General features: G+C 40.4%; 1 protein-coding gene across 1 annotated transcript in view; it reads right to left on the reverse strand.

The window, feature by feature from the left end:
* The window catches only part of GABRG3 (gamma-aminobutyric acid type A receptor subunit gamma3), a 909,494-nt gene that overhangs the window by 827,620 nt on the left and 57,374 nt on the right, over positions 1–24,500 (reverse strand). The window contains exon 3 of the mRNA XM_004372620.2: positions 5,219–5,286. Within this exon, the coding sequence (XP_004372677.1) occupies positions 5,219–5,286 (68 nt within the window). The remainder of the gene's footprint in view (positions 1–5,218; positions 5,287–24,500) is intronic.

The raw sequence follows: 24,500 nt of genomic DNA on the forward strand, positions 1-24,500 counted from the left end.
TGTCACAGTATAGGGAGAGCAATTAGGGTCACATAACAATGTATGTATAAATTTTTGTATGAGAGACTAACTTGAATTGTAAACTTTCACTTAAAGACAACAATAAAAATAAATAAATAAAAACAGACAATAGAAACAGTACCACAAATGATCAAGATATTGCCTTTATCAACCATGGATTTTAATGATTAGTATGTCAAGAAAATAGATAGCAAGATGGAGAATTTCACTAGAGAACTGAATTCTGTTAGAAAATATCAAATTAAAACGTTGGAACTGAAAAATACTGTAACTGAAATTAAGAACTCAGTAGACGTCTTTAACAGATAATTGGACACAGATGAGGAGTGGCTCAGCATGCTAGAAGACAGGTCAGAAGAGTCTCCACTGACTGAAGCATGAACAGCAGAAGGATGAGAGAACAAAACAAGCATAAGAAACAAATGGGAGAAGGTAGAAATGTTTAACATTCATATGACTGGAATCCTAGACTGTGAAGAGAGAGGCAGATGCAGAAGCAACATTTAAATAAGTAGTAGTCAACATTTTTCAAAAACTGATGAAGGGTATTGTTATGGATTGAATTGTAACCCCCAAAAGATGTGTTGTAAATCCTAACCACTGTACTTGTGGATGTAATTACATTTGGGAACAGGGCTTTCTTTATTGTGTTAATGAGGTCATATCAGTGTAGGGTGTGTGTTAAGCCAATCACCTTCAAGATATAAAAAGAGTAGATTAGGCACAGAAAAGCAAGCAGAGATGGGGGAAGACAGATGCCAGTCCACGTGAAGATCACCAAGGAACAGAGGAACAGAAGCTGAAAAGAGACAAGGACCTTCCCCCAGAGCCACCAGAGAGTGATCGTGCTCTGAATTTGGACTTGTACCCTCCTAAACTGTGAGAAAATTAGTTTCTGTTTGTTAAAGCCATTGTTCTAGTTATCTAGTGCCACAATAACAGAAATACCACAAGTGGATGGCTTTAAGAAACAGAAATTTATTTTCTCACAGTTTAGGAAGCTAGAAGTCTGAATTCAGGGGGTCGGCTCAAGGGGAAGTCTTTCTCTATCAGCTCTGGAGAAAGGTCCATGTCAACCAGGGCAGCCTCTTCTCAGCTGTGTCGTGTCTGCAGGCAGATCTCACTCGTCCTCAGCCGCTCTACCCAACCTCTGCCCTGCTCAGGCAAGTGTTACAAAGTTCTTTAGCTCAGCCAGTAAGTGTCCAGAGGCACCCCACTCCACCAGGAAGCCTCCTACAGGACAGCACTCATCTCTCTGTCATTCCATCGGCTGGTTTATGCACTGCCTCACAAAGGTCTCCTGGTTTCCTGCCACCGTTTCTCTGCTTCTGCTTCTTGCCATCTTATGTTGTCTCTAGCGTTACAACTCTCTATGTGTCCTGGTTCTAGGAGGTTCTCAGTGCAGGGACCCTAGGTCCAAAGTATGTGCTCTAGTCCCATCTCTTCTTCTTGGTGGTACCGAGATCTTTATCTCTGCTTGCTTCTCTCTCCCTTTATCTCTTGTAAGATAAAAGATGTGACTCAAGCAAAGGTGTGGCTTGAGTAAGGGTGGTGAAGGATGGTGACTCAAGATACATCCCACACTAATCCTGCCTCTTTAATACATAGAGGTCAGGATTTACAACACACAAAATGGAAGATTATAGGATAATTACATCAGATCACAAAATAGAGGATCCTAGCCAAGTTGACACATATTTTTGTGGGACACAATTCAATGAATGACAGCCCTCCACTTATGGTATTTCTGTTATAGCAGCACAGATAAGTAAGACAGGTACAAAACTGCAGATGAGAAATTTGCTATAAATCTCAAGCAGATAAATGTAGAGAAAAAAACCAAAGCAAAGTGGCGCTGTGGTGCTGCGCTCTTGACTTCTTTTGGAAAAACGAACATTCTTGAGCTTAGATACCCTCAGAAATTTTTCATGAGGCAACAAACCATCCTCCAGTAATAATAACTTTTATGGAATAGAATTTCCCTCCCTCCTTGCTATCTTTTGTTGACTCTACATGACTTAACCAGGACACCTCCAAACGTCACACCTCAAAACTTCAGCCAAGAGTGGAATGGAACAGGGATGGGGTGCACAGGTCTCATCCCCCAATGTGTTCATGCACCCTGTTGTCCTACCTCTCCTCACCAAGGATCTCGTCACCATGGACAAGTATAAGGACTAGTAATAATTCTAATTCAAATTTCTTGCCTACCGGTCAAGCTTCAGGGTGAGATCACCTCATCAGAGAAGTCTATTCCAGTTCCCGGCAACTCTCCAAGGGGAACGCCTGCCTTAGCAAGTCCTTCTCACCGGCAGTGGTTATCAGTTGACATCTCCCTCTCCTCTGCAGCCTACAATTCCCATGAGGAAACTGGTCCATCAATTCTAAGGGCAAAACTGAATACTGGGCACAAAGTAATCTCACAGATACAGAAGTTCACAAAAATCCCTATACATGCAAACATGACTTTTCCCAAAATAATTTTTTAACTATACTTCTACAAAGGCTTTTTTTTAGTGTTAGAAATAAATTAGTATTAGATCTAAAGGTGCTGGATAAAGTGATATGCAACAAATGTAAGAAAACAAAACTCCAGAAAATAAAATAAAAATTACATTAATAAGAGATTACTCTCTTTATGAAGTCAACTGATCAAATGCTAGGGAAAAGTAAATATTACGTTTACAATTTGCTTTTAAGATACAGCCATTCTACAGCCCATCGATTGTGTAAAGCAAATAGTCATATTCATTTTGCTTTTTTGCCATTTTGTCCATTTTTCACCAGGTTATGAACGACATGAGGATTTTTTCAAGTGAATGATGTGTAAATTATAATTTTACTCCTACATGTAAACTTCGTATTATCAGAGTAAAGATGAACATTTTTAAAACCTGTCAATGAAAAGAAATTATTTTCCTACTAATTTTGGAGGGGTCATTTCCACCCGCAGAACACTGTAATGATAAAGAGGGATTCTGACAATTCCCTGTTCCCAGCCTCACACATCCCACAAACCCAGCAGCAAATGTGCAGTTATGAACACAGAGAAGACAGCTCCTCCCCCCGCAAAAAAACAAACCCATTGCCATTGAGTTGATTCCGACTCATAGAAACCCTATAGGACAGAGTAGAACTGCCCCACAGAGTTACCAAGGAGAGCCTGGTGGATTCAAACTCCCAGCCTTTCAGTTAGCAGTTGTAGAACTTAACCACTATGCCACCAGGGTTTCCAGAAGACACCTAGTGGACAGGAATTTCGACGTCCCTTGGGTTTTCCAGTGCCTTTGTGTGCTCCTAGAATTCTTCCCTACTCCACGCAGGGAGGCATGGCACAAAACTTTCACATACAGAGACATGTGTAATAGCTAAGTACTACTTACAGGGAACATTGAAAATAGTTATTTCTTTTTATTTTTTTATTTTTTCCCATACAAAAATTTATGCATACACAGTTATGTGACTCTAATTGCTCTCCCCATACTGTGACAGCACACTTCTCCTTTCCACCCGATTCCCCAAGTCCATTCAACCAGCTCCTAACCCTCTCTGCCTTCCCATCTCACCTCTGGACGGAAGCTGCCCGTTTAGCCTCTTGTATCTACTTGAGCTAAGAGGCACACTCCTCACGAGTATCGCTTTTTATGTCCCACAGGCCAGTCCAATCCCTGTCTGAAGAGTTGGCCTTCAAAATTGTTTTAGTTCTTGGCTGATAGAGAATCTGGGGGCCATGCTTTCCAGGGTTCCTCCAGTCTCAGTAGAACATTAAGTCTGGTCGTCTTACTAGAATTTGAGTTCTGCACCCCACCTTTCTCCTGCTCCATCCGGGACTCTCTGTTGTGTTCCCTGTCAGGGCGGTCATTGGTGGTAGGTGGGCACCATCTAGTTCTTCTGGTCTCAGGCTGATGAAGTGTCTGGTTTATGTGGTCCCTTCTGTCTCTTGTGCTAATACTTTCCTTGTGTCTTTGGTGTTCTTCATTCTCCTTTACACCAGGTGGTTGGGACAAATTGATGCATCTTAGACGGCAGCTTGCAAGCTTTTAAGATCCCAGACGACACTCACCAAAGTAGGATGCAGAACATTTTCTTAATAAACTTTGTTATGCCAGTTGACCTAGATGTCCCCTGAAAGCATGGTCCCCAGACCCCTACCCCTGTTACTCTGTCCCTCAAAGTGTTTGATTGTATTCAGGAAACTTCTTAGCTTTGGTTTAGTCCAGTTGTGCTGACCTCCCCTGTAGTGAGTGCTGTCCTTTCTTTCACGTAAGATAATTCTTATCTATCATCTAGTTAGTAAATAACCCTCCCTCTCCCTCCCTACCCTCGTAACCATCAAAGAATGTTTTCTTCTGTGTTTAAACCTTTTCTTGAGTTCTTATAATAGTGAAAATAGTTATTTCTTGAGCTCATTTTGACTGTATATCTGTGGAAATACCCTACTCAGTGAAATCACATGAGTGATTCTATGAACATTTAAAAAACAAAAACAAAAAACAAACCCATTGCCATTGAGTCGATTCTGACTCATAGCAACCCTACAGGACAGAGCAGAACTGCCCCATTGGGTTTCCAAGGCTGTAAATCTTTACAGAAGCAGACTGACACATCTTTCTCCTGCTTAGCAGCTGGTGGGTTTGAACCGCTGACCTTTCGGTTAGCACCTGAGCACTTAAGCACTGTGCCACCAGGGCTCCTTCTATGTACATATTCCTGTAAAAAAAAAAGACTGCTGATGTACCTGCAGAACTCAAACTAAAGACAGAAGTATGAGCTGGGTAATCTCTCATCTTTTCCTGAGAAACACTAAAAGGTAGATCTCTTGATTTTGATAAAAAGGAACTAAAAGTCAAAAAGCTGTCACATACATACATCCCTTGTATTCATGAAGTCCAATACAACCAATGACTGCAAAATTATAGACAATCCCATCAAGGTAACTATGAGCTGTAAATATGTGTACAGAGGAGAGGGGACTATTCCTTAATCATGAGATCTGTGCTTCACTGTTAGTGTCACAGATCCTACTTCTAGGTTTTTACCATTTTCAGCATATAAACTATCAACAAATGCCCCAGATTTAAGAAATCAACTGTGAGTTCTAGACCAGTGTGGTAAATCTCAGATGGAAATCCACAACAAGCATGGAGGCAGGAACAGATGCAAGGTCATCAGATCAGAAAATAAAATAGCTTCTTACCATATTTATCGATGACACAGGCCCAATGCTGTTAACATAAATGTCAACATCAATTACGGTCGGCTTTACTGTGGAGAAAAACACATGTGTGTTAATACTTGGTACCAGAGGAGAGGAAAGCAATATTGAACTTCCTAATGACTAGGAGATACCTCTAGGGGATGTTTGAAAAATGTGGATTATTCGTTAGGACTTGTCCTGTAGTTACAATGCAAACTCTTTCTGTCTTACCTTTTAAAATTTTCATTGGAAAGAGAGATTCTTACTTATATTTAATAATAAGTTCTAGGAACACAAGATGTTTAGACAGTGCAAGTTGTCAGTGGTAGGTGACCATATAGATATTCTGTAACACTAGTTAAACTGATCATATGTCTAAGCTATAAGATAAAATACAAGACAATACATAAATAATTTAATGTCAAAATTTTACTATAAAATCACACAGGATTCTGGGAAGATGACAGTGCAAGCAGATCATAGTTCCAGTTCAAACCAAAAATTGAAACCCGTTGCTGTTGTGTAGATTCTGACTCACAGCAACCCTACAGGACAGACTAGAACCGCCCCATATGTTTTCCAAGGCTATAAACCTTTATGGGAGCCGACCGCCACATCTTTCTCCCACGGAGTGGCTAGTGGGTTCAAACTTTTGGTTGGCAGCCAAGCATTTAACCACTGTGCAACCAGGGCTCCCAATCATTCCAACACTCCTCCACAAATACAAGAAAACAGTGGTTGGCTTTGAGGTATTCTGAATCGGGGAGCAAAGGACAGCAGCAGGGAACTGCAGAAGAGCAAGAACCAAGGAGTCAACTACGAGTTGCATATGGTAGAAAAATCACTTCTCCCACCATTCCTGTCCCTCTCACCAACCACGTGTGCCACTGGCTGCTGTGAACTGGGAAAGTGATGCCAGTAAAGGCTTCCCTAACCACCACACCCTCTTCCTGTGAAGAGACAGGACCCTCAGCTTCTCTAAAATCAACAAGGCAGACCTCCTTGGAGGTCCATTCAGAGCATACCAACCCCTCTCCCACTTGGTAACTCTGGGCTTCCAGGCTACTTTGAATTGCTACAGAAGGCCCCTTGCAGCGGAGTCATCACTCTCCCAAAGCCAGTTCTTTGCCTGCCTGCCTGTGCACTCCATAAGTCAGGCCCTGGAAATCAACAAGACAGATCTTCCCAGGGGTCAGTTCAGGTCTGTCTGCCCCCTTATGCTAAGAACTGCTGACTGAGGCTGCTGTGAGCTAGGAAGTGGGCACCTTGAGTGAAGCCTGCACCCACATCCAACATACTAACAGTGAGGCTCTGAAATCAACAACACAAACCTCTCTCGGGGTCCATTCTGAGCATGCCAGTCCCACCTCACCCCGTACCCGTTGGCTGCCAGATTGCTGTGATTTGCTACAGAAGGTCCCTTGCGATGGAGTGCACTCCCACAACCAGCTCTCTGCCTGCTTGCACATAGTGGATGCCCCATAGCTCAGGACTCTGAGATCAAAAAGACAGATTTCCCTGGGGGTCATTTTGGGTACATTTGCTCTCCCTTCCAGTCAGCACTGAGAAATGTTGACTGAGGTTGTTGTCAACTAGAAAGTAATCAGCTTGAGTGGAGCCTGCATCTACAACCAACATATTACTGTGGGACTCTGACATCAACAAAGCAGATATCCCTAAATGTTCCTTCAGAGCATACCAGTCTGTCATCTGCTAACTGTTGGCTGCTGGGCTGATACAAATTGCTACAAAAGGTCCTCTAACACAGAGCTAGGAGATGGGTCACTTAAGTGGAGCCTGCTCCACCAACCAACACAGGGCCACAGGGGCTTGCTCCTGAAATCAACAAGACAGCTCTCTCTGAGGTTGGTCTGGGGAGTGCCAACCCTTCCTCCTCATGATAGGGAGAAAAGTCTGCCTGTGCTTCCACTGAATGTCAGTACAGTGGCCCCCAGAAAGCAGAGACAGAAGCCTCAGGCAAAATCTGAGGTCAACACCCAGCACCACAAGGCGATCATTGAGTGTGGGATTTCCAACTGAAAATACGGTTGCAGAAACAGGGCAGCAGAGGAAGTGATAACTAGAGAGAGAGGATTGCACCCTCAGGTGGACATATTGATCTCTGTGTGTTCTCTGGTGTGTTTAGGCACTATTGAAAGTTGAAAACCAAGATATGGGACTTTCAAATTCTAATTAAAACAGGAAGAAAGAAGGAGCTATAACAAGAAAGTGGTAAGCAAGGTCCAAAGGCTCTACCTGACTAACAGTTTCTTGCAGAAAGAAGTGTGGGCAAATACTGGTGAAAACTGAGAAAGTTAACAACTTTGAAAATTCCAATGCCCCCCATAAAATCATATGACACACAAAAATAAGAGAAACAATGGCCAATTCAATGAATAAGACAAAGAGTGAAATTGCATCTACAGAAGCCGAAATTATGAACAGAATGAAAGAAAATAACACAACAATATTAAACATCATCAAAGAACTAGGGGAAACAGAGACAAAGATCTAGAAGAAATAAGGAAAACAACACATAAAAAAAAAAAGAAAGAGAGCTAGATGCTCTAAAAATAAACAAAACAGAAATACTGGAACTGAAAGAGACAATAACTGAAATGAGAAACACAATGGAAGGATGTAACAACAGATTTGATCAGGCAGAAGAAAAGATCAGTGAATTAGAGGATAAAATAGTTGAAAATTACAGAGACTGGAGAGCAACAAGGACCCTTGGTGGCACAGTAGTTAAGAGCTTGGCTGCTAACTAAAAGGTCAACAGTTCAAATCCACCAGCTGCTCCTTGGAAACCCTATAAGGCAGTTCCACTCTGTCCTATAGGATCCCTATGAATCAGAATCAACTCAGTGCCAATGGGTTTGGGTTTTTTGGTTTTTGAAGAGCAACAAGAATGGAGGCTCAAGACTGATGAGCACAGTTTAATGGAATTATGAGACAACATCAAGAGACCTAATATACCCGTCATAAGACTTTCAGAAAGAGATGAGAGAGAGTAAAAGAAAGAAAGAATATTTGAAGAAATAATGACAGAAAAAGTCCCATATCTGATAAAGGACATGTACACATCCAAGAACTCAAAGAACTCAAAGCAGGATAAACCAAAGAGATCTACACTGAGATACATCATATTCAGGATCTCAAAAAGTAAAGACAAAGAGAGAATCCTAAAGGCAGCGAGAGAGAAGTGAACAGTCACACATAAAGAATCCCCAATTAGATTAAGTGCTTATTTCTCCTCAGAAACAATGGAGACCAGAAGGCAATGAAATGATATACTTAAAGTGCTGAAAGAAAAGAAAAGGGGGAAAAAAAGCAAAACTGCTTTAAAAATGACTGTGAAATTAAAATATTCCCAAACAAACAGAAGATGAGAAAGTTAATATCCACCAGACCACCCCTACATACTAATGAGAGTCCTACAGATGGAAGAAAAAAGATACTAGAAAGTAATTCAAAGACATACATAAAAAGTAAGATCTGCAGTAAAGGTAGTTGCATGGGCAAATATAAGGAATAGTAATAAGGTATTCATGCTTGATACTTTTGTTTTGTTCTTCATACTTTTTAATGAGAAATGTATAAAAACAAGGAGAAAATTATGTTAAACGGCACATGAAATATAAAGATGTAATTGGTTATAACAACATCAAAATGAGGGTAAATGGTATAGGTATATAATTTATTGTATGTTACTGAAGTTAAGTTGGTATCAACCTACTTTCGGATGTTACAAACGTATGGTATAAAATGTAATATTTACGGTAAACACTAAGACAATATCTAAAAAACATACTCAAAAGGAAAGGAGAAGGGACCAAAAATGGCATACTTGAAAAAAAAATCAGGCAGTATTAAAGGAAACAAAGAAGACTTAAGACACACCAAAAACAAATAACCAAAATGGCAGAAGTAAGCCCTTTCTGTTGGTAATTACAATGACTGTAAATGGACTAAATGTTCCAATCAATAGGCAGGGAATTGCAGAATGCATTAAAAAAAAAATGCCCCAACTATATGCTGTTTACAAGAGACACACCTTAGACCTAAGGACACAAATAGGTTTAAAGTGAAAGGATGGAAAAAAATATTCCATGCAAATAATAACCAGAAGAGAGTTGGAGTGGCAATCTTAATATCAGACAAAATAGACTTTAAGACAAAATCTGTAAGGAGAAATAAACAGGGACATTATATAGTAAAAAAAGGGTCAACTCATCAAGAAGTTTAACAATCATAAATACATATGCACCCAACACTGGAGCACCTAAATATATAAAGCAAACACTGACAGAATTGAAGGGAGAAACAGCACTACAGTAATATTTGGAGATTTCAATACAAAACATCTAGAAAGAGTATCAACAGGGAATAGATGACCTGAATGACACTATAAACCAGCTTGACTTAACAGACATATGTAGAACACTTCATCCAAGAAGAGCACAATATACATTCTACTCCAGTGCATAAGGATCATTCTCTGGAATAGACCACATATTAGGTCACACAGCAAATCTTCATAAATATAAAAAGACTGAAATCATACGAACTATTTCTTTGACAACAATGGAGTGAAACTAGAAAGCAATAACAGAAAGAAAAAAAAACTGAAAAATACACAAACATATGGAAATTAAACAAAATATTACTAATCCACCAATGGGTCAAGGAAGAAATCAAAGAGAAATCACAAATTACTGAGAGTCAAATGAAAACGAAAGCACAATGTGATGGTCAAGATTGTGCATCAACTTGGCTGGGCCATGATTCTCAGTGTTTATATGTGATCACTCCCATGATGGGATCTGCTGTAAGCAGCCAATCAGTTGAAAGGGAGTTTCCTTAGGCATGTGGCCTACATCCGAATATAAGCAGATGTTCTGGCTTTTTGCTTGCTCTGGATCCTACAGCTGGCCCCTGTTCATCTGACCTCTGGTTCTTGGGACTTGATCTAGCAGCTTACCTGCTGAACTTGGGATTTGTCGATCTTCACAGCCTGTGAGCAAGAGCCCTGCTCTCCAACCTGCCGATCTTGGGTATGCCAGCCCCTGCGCTATGTGACTCAGGAGAAGCCTATATCCTAATTCACAGACTTGGGACGTTCCAGCCTCTACAACAGCATGACCTGTTTCTTTGATATAAATCTCTTTCTCTATATATATAGTTATATGCTTTACTGGTTTTGCTTCTCTAGAGAACCCAGCCTGACACACAATATACCAAAACTTGTCGGATGCAGTGAAAGCAATACTCAAAGGAAAATTTATAGCAGTAAATGCCTACATGAAAAAAGAAGAAAGATTTCAAATCACTACCATAACTCTACAACTTGAGGAACTAAAAAGAGAAGAGTAAACTATGCCTAAACATATCAAAAGAAAGGAAATAAGTGAAATCAAATGCAGGAAGAAAAAATAGAATCAACAAAACCAGAAGTCATTTTTCTGAAAAGATCAATATTGACAAACTTTTAGCTAAACTAATGAAGAAAAAGAGACACAGAGAGGATACAAATAACCAAATTAAGAAACAAAATGGAAACATTACAACTGACCCAGTAGAAATAAAAAGAATTCTGACAGAATACTCTGAAAAGCTGTATGCCAACAAACTGGATAACCCGATGAAATGGACAAATTCTTAGAAGCACATGTTATGGACTGAATTGTGTCCCCCAAAAATGTGTGTCAACTTGGCTAGGCCATGATTCCCAGTATTGTGTGATTGTCCACCATTTTGTCATCTGATACGATTTTCCTATGTGATGTAATGCGGCAGGATTAGAGACAGTTATGTTAACGAGGCAGAACTCACACTACAAGATTAGATTGTATCTTGAGTCAATTTCTTTTGTGATATAAAGGAGAGAAGCAAATAGAGAGACGGGACCTCATATCATCAGGAAAGAAGCACTGGCAGCAGAGTGCATCTTTTGGACCTGGGGTTCCTGCACAAAGAAACTCCTAGACAAGGAGAAGACTGATGACAAGGACTTTCCTCCAGAGCCAACAGAGACAGAAAGCCTTCCCCCAGAGCTGACACCCTGCATTTGGACTTCTAGCTTCCTAAGCTCTGAAAGAATAAAATTCTCTTTGTCAGAGTCATCCACTTGTAGTATTTCTGTTATAGCAGCACTGAATAACTAAGACAGCACACAACCTACTTAAACTGACTCAAGAAGAAATAGAAAATCTCAACAAACCCATAACAAGTGAAGAGACTGAATCAATACTGAAAAACTTCCTAACCAAAATTAAATAAATCCTGGACCACATGGCTTCATTGGTGAACTCTACCAAATATTTAGAGGAGAATTGACACCAATTCTGTTTAAACTCTTCCAAAAGAGAGAAGGAAGGAATGTCCCCTAACTCATCCTGTAAAGCAAACAACCCTGATACCAAAACAAGACAAAGACAGCACAAAAAAGAAAACTGCAGGCCAATATCCCTTATAAATATAGACGCAAAAATCCTCAACAAAATACTAATGGCTCATTTTGCTTTAAAGAAAATGACTGTTTCCTTGTCAGCCACGGGTCTGAGTGACGTCAGTAATGAGTTGCAGTGATACAGACCTCTGAGTGAAGGAGCCCTCTGGAAGGGGGGACTCCTCATTGAGTGTTCCCATCCTTAGCACTCAGTAACCAACTAAGGAGAGGACAACAACAATTTCAGAATATTTCTGTCCAGGAGGAACATGAACAAATCTCTCGAATCTTTCCACATGAACTGATTGTTTCTACGGAAACAAGGGTGTTTGTATCTGCAATTATTTCAATGAGCCCATTTCAGGTTTGTAAATAACTAATTACTCACAAACAGACCTCTGTGCTCTACTTTTGGAACTAGGAGTGGCACCTCTGAGCTTAAGTCCATCTCTAGCAGTCTGTAGCCCGAGAAATGTTTCCCAGATCTCCATGAAAAGGAGCATAGTGATAATGATCTCAAGCCAGACCCTCCAAAATCCATCAGTAGAGGCAAGCCATGTTAGCTTCAAGAAACTGCTGGCATTTTGGAAAACAGCCTAACAAAATGCTCTGTGCTCTGTATATAACACTGAAATTTCATTAAAAAGAATATTCTGTATTAGTTTAAGATTTACTAATTGTTATGAATAGTAAGTAGGGCTTTTCTTCAACATAATTGGATTCAACAAGCATTGTGTCTCCAATGTAAAACCTGTGGTGATGTCCTAGGAAAGACTAGGTTGAGATAGTCAGATGAGGACCTTTTCTGGTTGTTTCATAGTATTTATTACACTTTTAGACTTCCAGAGCTTTTAATCTCATTAAAGTAAAAGGACGAAAGTGTCAAATGAGTAATAAGTGCAATAGTGCAAAAAAAGGTTTTAAAAGATAGGAATAACCACACACACACCCCGAGCTGGGGAAAATCAACTGTTAAGCACGTGTCCTTTTAAAGCGGACTCATGCTGAATTTAAAGGAATATTTAGGAAAGCTACTCTGAAGTGGTACATAGGAAAGAGGCTGGCCCACAGAGTGCCAGGTTTATAACTCAGAGACTCCAAACCAAGCCCTGGGTGGTTGGGAGAGGGATGGGGACTTTTACAGAGGTAGAAAAGCCAGGGATAGGGGGAGGGTAACTTTCTAAGAGGGAAAAGGGCAGATTCTGTTGAAAAAGAGTACAAAATAGGGCTGATGGAACTGGGTCAAAAAGCATTCATGTTGCAATTCTTCATCTAAATTTCATTATTTCCTAAAAATTCAGAATTAGTCTATAAGAATCAAACTCATAAATTGTGGAGCATTACCGAATATGGCAAAGATGTAATTGGTAAGCCCTGATAAACATCAACCATATTTTTTCCCTCCAGAGATGTATAAAGCAGTAAAGGGCGTTGTACAGACTCCGTTTTTTTCTTTCCATCTGTCACAAAAGCAATGCACAAAAAATTGTGTATATTTTCCTCCACCCCACTTGGGCTTACTCATCCTAGAACAAGCAGCCAAGGACAGCCTGGTGGAGGACCATTTGTACCATCAGTGAGGAGCTGAGGAAATCATCCTGAGAGAACTTGGCATCTGTCAGAAGGACCCGCGGGGAAGACAATGCAAGCATGGGCTGTGAATGGGGGACATCTGCTGATGGACTAAGGGGAACGCCACCCACCTTTGTGCATCAGAATGTCCTTACAGACTAGAAGTCAACAGATTCTGTGTTGTTTATTGATATAAAATGTGTCCTGTCATGGTAAAAAGTAAATAAATTATATTTTAATTAAAGAAAGCTCTTGATGTCAGTGCTTTTGGGGTTTGGCACCCAAAACTACCTTTAATATACTGCAACAAAATCCTGTTAAACAAACTTCAGCACCTCCCACAGGAAAAAAAAATTATTTCCAAAATGCCAACAAATGATCTGTTAAAGGGCACAGTTTAGTTATTATGAATGGATAATCCCTAAGATGTATCTAAAATGCCAAACCTGTATAAAAGTTAACAAACATTTTTCATTTTCCTGACTGCCCGAGTTTGATGGCTACTTTTCTGGCCCTGGCCACCACCCACAGCTTTCCATCAAGTGAATGCTGATGTCATTCAAGGAGTCGGGGAAATGTCTCTCTAAATCGAGGTCCCCTCCCTGGCTTCTCCAGTAACAGGGGTCGCAACAACCTGGGATCTGATTCCATCGCGCTTCCTGAATTTTCCTAGGTGAAAGGTGAAGTAATACTGGGACTGGCTTCTCAAAACCCCCAGGGGTTTCTTTCTAAAACCATAGAGTTACAATGGCCTGTTGTGCTTTAGAAAAATTAGGAGACACAATGACCTTTAGTAGAGTTAGGCTGGAGGCAGTGTGGATGCATGGGGCCCTGAGGCTGGGTCTTCCCTCATTTCTCCAGGGAAGGTGCAAGAGCAGGAATCGATCCCAGGAGGAATAAGGCTACAAATTTACATGAAACCACAAGCATATTTAAATGGCAGGCACACAATGGCCCCCAAATCCAGTCTTAATAGTCATTTGTTTTATCTTGAGTTTAATCATTTGATCAATACCTTTTACCTGGCTGGTTCAAAGAGTTAACATGCTCAGCTGCTAATCAAAAGGCTGGAGGTTTGAGTCCACCCAGAAGCACCTCAGAAGAAAGGCCAGGCAATCTTTTTTCCAAAAAACCAGCACTGAAAACCCTGTGGAGCATAGTTTTACTCTGACACACTGGGGTCGCCATCAGTAGGAATCAACTCGACAAAAACTAGTTAACCCAGAAAAAAGGGTGCCTTCGAACCTCCATATTATTTCATGTGTATCCCTCTCTGGTCACCCCGCCTGAGTGTGCCTTAGCACCCCCCACCCCATTGAGAAATGCTGGCCCTTGAATCTCAGGATCCATGTTTGAATCAACTCCACGCCCTCCCACGGTGTCTGACACAGTTTCTGGCTTTCGGTAGCTACTCATTCAATGTCAACATAACTACGGTTCCTTAAAATTGCAGTTCTAGAGTTACTATATTTGCTTGCACTTTAAATGTACAATGTCCTATGAAATTGCAAACTTCAACACAAAGGATAATAATTTTAAAATATTCCTCCGGAACATGATGACGACAGGCTGACTCAGGTAGACAAGTGGGCAAAAAACCAATATTGTCCAAGACAAAGCCACTCCTGAAGACAGGCATTTTGTTACAATGGCAATATATTAACCTCATGGGAGAACAAATCTGAGAGTAGTATTGGAGGAGCAACTGGAATCATTTATATTCATGAATGAATGAGAAAGAAATAGAAGACGACAGAAACACAGATTTGAGTATGGGACAGGTAGGTGTTGGCAGGCACAGAAACGATGGAGTGGGGAAAAGGCCTGGGTGTTTATGGTGTCCAAGGAAGGCAATCCTTATGAGCTTCTGTGGTGCAATGAATTACTTAATATGGCCCTTCAGGCCATGGTCTTTGTGACTCATACACAATGATTGAGTGGGACTATGCAAACAAGGTGTATGGAACCTGTGATGGTTGAGGTTACATGTCAACTTGGCTGGGCCATGATTCCCAGTGTTGTGTGGTTGTCCTCCATTTTCTGTGTTGTGGATCCTGACCTCTACATGTTGACGAGGCAGGATTGGTATAAGGTGTGTCTTGGGTCACAACCTTGTAGGAGGACATGACTCAAGATCCACTCTTACTAAAGTTACGCCCTTCCCTGGGGTGTGGCCTGCATCTAAGATATGTGTGTGTGTCCTGGAGAGGCTCGCTCTCTCTGCATCTGAATCTCATGTCCAGTTCATGATCAACTGACCTCCCCAGAGTCCTGCTGTCTGACCTGCTGATTCTGGGATTCACTGGATTTCCCCGTCTCCTGGGCCTGCGGCCTATTGTGTGACCTGATTTTGCCAGCTTCTGCAGCCTTGTGAGCCAGCAGCCTGTGGTCTGAACTGCCAGTATGGGTTCGTCAGCCCCTGCAACCCCATGGGTCGAGAGAAGCCCACGCCTCACCCACAAATTTGGGACTTGCCAGCCTCCACAACTGCATGAGCCATTTCCTTTATGCAGTTCTTGAGTTCTGTGAGATGTTGCAGTTAATTAAGGAACCCAAAGATGGGAGGGAAGTACTGAGGGGAGAGGGAGTAGTTGATGTCAGAGATGACAGAGTGGTACAGCAGCTTGGAAAAGTTCGACATTTGGGACATCTTTAACCTTCACCTCATGGGAACCAGCTTTGTGCTGATCCTTACAAAAGAAAGTATTCACTTAGTTTCCCTGAGATGGGATGGGCAGAGATGACAAATGGGGACCCAAAGGCCATTGCTGGTGGTTTAGCAGATGTGCCAACCAAGGCAGTATAGCCAGTGGGTCACACAGCCTGGCTGCAAAGATTGACCCTGCTGTTCATGAGTTCTATAATCTTGAAAAGGCTTCTAACTTCTTTGTGCCTCAATACCCAGGTCTAAAATGGGCTAATAATAGAACCACATAATAAAACCACTTTTGATGAGGGTTAGATGGTTGTGCAGTAAATAGCTGGTGCTCTGGAAATGTTAGTTATGGTTGTTAAGGCCCCTGGAGGTAGACACAGAAAAAAATGCATCTATTGCCTTTAAAATATTATTTACTTTTAAAAGTCACCTTGGTCACTTAAATTATGTTTTTTCTTGAAAATTTTAAATATAATGATATTATATTTGAATATCAGTCAATTTTTAAAAAGGAACAAATAACACCAATTCTCATGCCCCAGAGGGTTAATTTAGAGGCCCCTTCCGGTAGCTGGAGACCTCTCTGCCAATCTTCTCTGCTTTTGGAGACAATATGGGAGTGAGGGCTCATGTCCAGCTTACTGCCCCTTTTCTGTATCTGAACTGAGATTCTCATTAGGCAGAGTATCTCCTCCCACCGGACAGCCTTGATTTTCCCTTTCAGTGCTGCCTTCCTTCCCTCTGTTGATGCCACAGATGGAAGTAATTGATAACTTCAGTTAAGCAGCACTCTAATAAGCACTTTGCGTTTAATCAGTATATAATACCATGACCCTTCCCATTTTACAGACAGGATGTTAAAAGATGAGTGAGAAGGTGACAAGCCCAGGATTATGCAGCCTCATGGGAACAGATTCCAGCACCAAAACCCAGGTAGAGGATTTCAGGGTTCCAGCTCAAACCTCTCAGAGACTTCTACTTTAGTAGTGAGGTCTGAAGTGATTCTGGTAACAACTGATTTGTACAAAAATAGTAAATCATGTAAGGAGTTTCAGGTAAATCAGTATCCCTCTTATTCTGCAAATACCATTCAGAAAAACGACATATTCCACCTTCCTGTAGTCGTCTCCAATTTACATTTCTGCACAGTAAATTGTAAGCACATGACTCCCTCAATCTTGTCTTCATGAGTTTGGTAGAAGCTACTATGGTTGTTGATGTTATATAATACTGGAGCAGAAAGGGCTTGAGTTTTAGAGTCCAAGATGTATATTCAATTCAGGGATGTGAGAAGTATTACCCAGCTCAGATCTGAAAAGCTGGCATGAGGAGCAATGTTTGGCTTGAGGCCAATGGTTCGGGAATGAGAAGCTATCGCTGAAACCCATCACATTATCTGCCCTCCAGGACTAGATGGATAAGGAGAATGGTGACTCAGCAGCATCCTCAGTGACTCTGGGGATGCCATGGGTGTAAAGTTGCCATGTCTTCAGGCAACAGCGATGTGAGTCAAGCAGCCTTACTGTCAAGGTTCCGAGTAGACTGGCCAAACACAGAGAGCCCAGGAGACGGCCCATCCTTCATAAGAGTAAGTGGGCAGTTTTCCTTGGAGACAGCTGACCCTGAGCAACAGGTAAAGATGTCACACTCAGGGTGGGGACATGGAAAACCAAGGCTGAGCAACAGGGTCCTCTAAAGGTGGGAACCATTAGGAAGGCCTCCGGGCTTGGAAGGGGCAGGTCATTCATGATAACTTGTCATGCCTTAGGTAGGGAATAATACAGATTCTCTGCCCAGTCTGAATCAACCTGTAAACAAAGGACATGTAGGAGAAGAATCACTATGTAAGGACGGACAATGCAAGAGGCTCCAGGTCCTCAATGGACCATCAGAACTTGGGTCTTATTGACAGTAATGAAATTCTGAGGCATCCAGACTGCAACTCCTGAGCCAAAGGTGCCAGATCTCAGAGAAGGGGAGCACCACATTCACTGGGATAAGGCTGCTTAAGCTCAGCAACTGGAGTAACGGTATAAGCCTATGGGGTAGGGTGGGAAGAGGCAGTAGCCGAGCAGGGGTGAAAGGCTGGGGAAGGCAGGGAAGGAAAATGTCAGCTCAGGACATTAGATGAGATTATAGACGTGAAAGAGTTTAATAAACTCCTAAGTCATTTTAAAGAGAAGGCAGCATTATTCTTACTAATTTTATGACATATGTTACACCAAAAAATTCTTTAAATCACAGAAGAGGCAGATTCCTGTTTTAACTTCCTTAGGAATTATGTTCTATTATTTCAGGGTTCTTCTGCCTGGAAAGCTCAGAAGTCTATGTTTCTACTTTCTTGGCATAATGACTTCTCCAGTCTAGGTGTCCAGTCACTAAGTCTCTTCTGGTTCCTCAGTTTTTACCCAATTAACAGTTTTTTGGTTTTTGTTTTTTTCTACCGTTTTCTAAGTCCTGACTCCTTCATTTGTCTTAATAGTTTTTTTTTTTTTTTTCAGCCCAGAAGTTTCTTTTCCTCTTTCCTGAAAGAGACTGAGGTCTCAATTCTCCATTTCTCTACACATAGGGACCGTTTAGCTCAAGTCCAAGAAGGTGGTAGATGGGGGGTAGGAGTTGAAAGCCCCTGGAGATTTAACTCTTAGTTTATAGAAACCTTTGACCAAAGAAACTGTATCTGAGCAAGGAATGATCGTTGTCATCTTCTGCCAAGTCCATGAAGCCCCCACTCTCTGCTTCAAATTGTCTTTGACACGGGATTAGATGGGGGTTATGTTTATTATAATTATTATTATTGCAAATAATCTTTCCAGGCTTTTCTTAAAATGCAAACATTGTGCCTCTGAAGCTTGTATTAAGTCTGTTCATAACAGCTCATGTATTTTAATGTTTTTCTCTAATTTGGAAAATACTAGCTCATGGGGAGGGGGAGTTGAGGGATTTGGGTAAGAGGTACTTACAGTAGACAACCTGGTTAATATTACCAAGCCCCCTGAGTCCATGTGGAAATTTCCATGAGATGTTTAGTATTGGAGCACGAGATGAAGAGATCGCTATTACGGGTCTCATTCCAGCCCTGTAAGAGTCTTATTTGGCCAATTAACTTGGTTCTGGTCCTTGATTATAGGGTTTCCAGCTAAACCCATCTTTACTAATGCCAGAACTATCGATGCCAACTCTAACGCCCTCATTCCTTTCCCAACCATCTTCAAATATGTGAGCTCAAGGAGATCAGCAAAAGAGTTTACAAAGACCAAGGTAGAGTTTGCCACTACCTAACTGTGGGTCAGATGTGATAAATAACATGGAAGAAGGCAATAAGCAGTGACAGTCTACATTTGTAAACTTACATATAAAAAGTTATTACTAAAGTAAGCAGCTTGAGAATTCACATCTTAAAAAGAATGGAAGGAGGACTAGTGTTAAAATTCAGAGCTCAAAACCTGATGAGTAAGTGCTCAAAGCTCTTCCTCACATTTTCACCACTTGGAAGGGTTTGGTGGTAAGAATATAAGAGAATTGAGGAAGGCATGTCTCTTGTCTTGTGGCCCTAAAAATTTAACTCTGAACTATCAATGACCTTGAGAAAGCTGTTTAAATCTACTGGGGCTCATTTTCTCCACCTGTAAACTAAGTGTTTGATGTGTTCCTAACAGCAATGAAATCACTGTTAGTTATAAAAGGAAAGATAGTTTAAGCAACTCTTCACAACAGCACCTCTTCCCTTTTACTATCTGTCTGGGAATATCAAACCACATTAACCAGGAGAGCTTTCAATCGATAGTAGATTTGAAAGGCTAACTGCATTACACCTTTCAACAAAGATAAGAATGAGGCCTCAGTGTTTGTCAGAGCTCACTGCATGTTACAATACAGACACATGTCTAGAATGTGAGATCTGGAAGAGCTTTTGGAAATTAATCAGTCCACCTCCCTCACCTGGCAGAAGAGGAAATCACGCACTGCCTCAGCTCTCGAACAGTGCTTGGTGCTTTGAGAATTACAGAGATGCAGAGTATGCCCCTTGTCTTTAATTATTGTGAGGTTGACCCAAGAATCATCCTCTTGTGACTGAAAAGAGTTAATACTTTTATTCTTGATCTAGAATTATAACTTGCAGAATAAAAATACTATACTCTTTTTGATCTGTTATGTTAGGAAATTGGGTGATCTATAAAGTCCCTTTCCAGCTATGAAAACCTATTACAAGTATTTAAGCATAATTAGTACAAAATATTTTATTTTTTCACTGAATTATTTCAAATTTCTTTCACTTTCAAATTTATTTCTACAATTCAATAATTTTCCAGTATTACAAATTGTTTGATGGGTTTTATTAATACTTACTTTTTATAGTCTCCTTTCTAACAGTAAGTGCTAAATCTTATCCATGCCTTCTACTTACCACTCCTCATTTATTCAACAAATAATTACCGAGTGACTACTGAGTTAGGGAGTGTGATAGGTGCTGGGGATAGATCCTAATCAAGACATATAGGGGCGAGTAAAAAAAAAAAATGCAGTTGCTGTGGAGTCAAATCTGACTCATGGCAAATCCATGTGTCAGTGTAGAACAATGCTCCATAGGGTTTTCAGTGGCTGATTTTTCAGAAGTAGATCACCAAGCCTTTCTTCCAAAAAAGGTGCATGTACTCCAACCTCCAACCTTATTCTTAGTAGCCAAATGTGTTAACCACTTGCACCACTCAGGGATGAAAGGCCCTTACTTTCATAAATTTAAAATCACAGTGGGTAAAACAGATATTAAATAAATTAATCAATAGCCCAGATGTCTTAGATACTGATGAGTACTATAAAGGAAATAAAACCAGATAATGAGATACAGAGTGACTACAGTGTGGGAATGGGAGCCTATCTTGGATACAGTGGTTCACTCCCCTACATCCATTTGACCTTACATGGTTAATATAGCCTTGACAATTGATTTTGGAATAAGCATATGACCTAATTACATCTATTGAGATATGAAGAAAATATGTATGTAACTGGAGTCCCAGAAAAATAGTTTCATTTTTTGGGGTGAAAAAAAAATTGATGAGATTATAGTCAAGAGTTTTCCAACACATTTATGCACTCCTTTTAGAATTAGGAGGAGTTGACTGGGAAATACAGGACTTCGACAGTAAAAGTACTTTATGTCTTTGGAGCAATGGTCAGTCCTGGAACATGTATATTATGATTGGAGCATGTATGACTCTTTCTAGCTGTTCTTTCTAACATGGCTCCAACTTTGGATTTGCAATACGTGCTTGGAACACAATCTCAGAAGGTTCTTGAGGATGAGGATTGTCTTAACAGTAAGACCAATAATAGCTAACATTTACTGGACATTTACAATATGACATGGTTTTAGCAGAAGGCTCACTAGGTAAAAAAAATCAAACCCACTGACATCGAGTAGATTCCGACTCATAGCAACTGGACAGGACACAGTAGACCTGCCCCATACGGTTTCCAAGTACCAACTGGTGGATATGAACTGCCAACCTTTTGGTCATCAGCTGTTCTCTTAACCACTGCACCACCAGGACTCCAAAGTCATAAGTAAATAAATACGTTCTAGAAGTTGAAGAACACTGAAAACATTTTTCTGCCTTCCCTAAATTTCTTTCTTAGCTGGCCAGAGCTTTGTTTTTTGTTTGTTTATCTCTCTAACCTATTTTTTTATTGGAACCTAACAGTTTTTCAATCATCACGTGTCACTAGATAAACTAAAAATACCTTGACAGGACAAGCACTCTCCAACGTACTTAGCCAACCTAGTAAGGAGTTGACTTAGAGGGGTCCAAAGACAACGCAACCTACTTTCCAACATTTATGGACGATTCTATGCAGCTTGCTATCAATAATCAAGCTCTATACTTTGAGAAGGAGCCCTGGTGGCACAGTAGTTAAAGTACTCGGCTGCTAACCAAAACTTCAGCAGTTCGAACCCACCAGCTGCTCCACAGAAGAAAGATGTGGCAATCTGCTTCCCTAAAGATTTACAGCCTTAGAAACCCTATCGGGCAGTTCCACTCTGTCCTATAGGGTTGCTATGAGTCAGAATGTACTCGACGGCAGTGAATTTTGGATACTTGGAGAAATTGGGCTTTTTATGCCAACCCAGAGGAGCCCCACATGAGCCCTATGTGCATCTGAAGAACTTCTGCAGATGCCCAAGGCCGCTGAAGAGTAAGCTGTGGACAAAGCCTCTTTTAGTTAGAACTGCTGGCAGAGTCAGAGAGATTCTGGGGCTGTCCAGGGGTAGCTTGCCCTTTATTCTCTTTCCCTTTGCCTGCTCTTCCTCCTTTCTCTTTCATAACTCTCTCTTCTGGGATTGTTCCTCGCATGATGAGAGCCACAGCCGTACAGAGAAGTGGAACCGGTTCTGAATGCCCATCTTACCTCTTTTGAGCTCAGTGTTGTTGAAAGGTCCCAATGAAGCCTACCATGTCATTAGCTGCACTTCACCCCTGAGCAGCAATGCAGAGGCATCAAAGCTCCTGGTGACCACTGAAAAGCATGTAAGAGGGTGCTCTGCCAATATCATTTATTGCATTAACCTCCTTTCATTTTCTTCCAGCTTAAAATAAAATTACATGTGCAACTTGGCAAAAGATTCGTAGGGAGTGGAGGGCGGGGCGGAGAGAATGTTAAAAAAATAAAAAGCTGACAGCACCCAATGTTTAGTGAGTCAATTTATGAATTTCACAAAACAGCCAGAGTAAGTAGTTTTATTTATGGAAAGCATGCAAGCTTGCCAACTCTGATCTGAACAGAATCCAAGCCATTTATACACCAGTTTCCACTCTTGACTGAATCTCTTAATGATTATCAATCTAAATATTCATATCCCATCTATATTTGGAAAAAAATAATTGCTCATCATAGGTTTGGAATTAAAATTAAGGACATCTGCGCATTCTTTGAGTGGTAAGAAATATTCACCTGAATGTGCAAACCAAATATTTACAATGTGAGACTGTTAAAGTATTAGTCACTTTTTTAGCCTTTTGAGTTTATTTTTAATTTTCTAGAATGACAATATACACTAATGCTAAATATCTAGTGACTGTGTTCTAATAAATTTGAGTAGGTTAATACATACTTTTGTATTTTCAACACTGATTCTGGATGTAATTTTTTTTCTATTACATGTTGTATTTTCTATTATATGTTCTAGTACATGTAACAGTGATAGTTTGTATTACTTCCTAGAAAGAGAAGGTAGACAGTGAATAAGATTTATTGAAGAAAGTTTTTCCAAGATTTGGCTTTCGAAAAATATATGTCTAGATAAAGGCCACAATAATGGCCCAGGTAAGAGCCATATTTAGAAGTCCATATAATGTTATCCCTTTTCACCTTTTTTTTTTTTTTCCTATTGATGCTGAAAGGTCCGAAATTGGAAAAATGCTAAGGATGTTTTCAGAATCAATGAAGATCTTGGTGGAGGGCAATTTAGAGTGTTCTCTTAGCTCTGTAATACTGGTAGCAAAAAGTGAAACAACAGATAAGCCAAAGCTTAACAGAGAGAACCAGAGAAAGACACAGTTAAAAAGAAGACTCCTGTAATGCACATATGTAGTGTATGCACATACTCTAAGCTACACTCACTCAGTAGCATGAGGTAGACTTGAAAATATTATCCAAGTCACAACCAGATACACTAACAAAGCTCAGATACCTCACTGGCACAAGGGGCTTAAGCACAAACTCTGACCAAACACAGCCTAAACAATAAGCTATTCTAACTCAGGGGCAACTCCTAAAGAAACCTGGCTTAAAAATAAAATCACATGCAACCCTGGCAGTCAGGAAGACTCTGTTCATGATCAAGGCTTCACTCTCACAGGGGTGATTAGAGAGGGGATATTCAAGCTACTCGTCCCTGCTGAACCTGAGGCAAAATGTAAAATAATTAAACTGTGATAGCGGACTCCAAGTTGTACAGACATTCAATGATAAAGAGAAAAATATCTAACTAGCTAAGAAGACTTGAGCAAAACCTTTCAGCAATAAGTAAATTATGCTGAGCCAGGGGTAACAATTAGGTAGCTAGGCTAAAAGAAATATGGGGGAAAATCTGAGCAGTAACATCAGAGATTCCACACTTTGGGGAAAATAGAATTCTCAGAGTTAGTTCATGTAAGTCACTAAACAATTAAACAAAGGACCAAGCAAACAAAAATATCAACCCTCAGAAGACAGAGGAATAGTATCCAGAGTTGGTATAGTATAGGAATAGTATCCAGATATATTATCTAAAGTGTCAAGTTTTCAAAAAAAAATATGAGACAAGCAAAGAAATGGAAAAGTGTGGCATATTCACAAAAAGAAAAGCAGGCAATAGAAACTGCTCTTGAGGGGTCCCAGGTGTTGGACTTAGGAGACAAAAACTTCAAAACAGCTATTAATTTGTTGAAAGAAATCAAGGGAATCATATGTGAAGAATTAAAGGAAGATAAGATGACAAAGTCTCATGAAATAGAATTTGTCAATAGAAAAATAGACATTATAAAATATATATATATAAATTATATATTTTCAAAATGTAAATTATATGTTTTCATTTGGTTCTTTTTTATAATTTTTATTTT

This window comes from Trichechus manatus, unplaced genomic scaffold, assembly GCF_000243295.1.
Source record: "Trichechus manatus latirostris isolate Lorelei unplaced genomic scaffold, TriManLat1.0 scaffold00019, whole genome shotgun sequence".
NCBI lineage: Eukaryota > Metazoa > Chordata > Mammalia > Sirenia > Trichechidae > Trichechus > Trichechus manatus.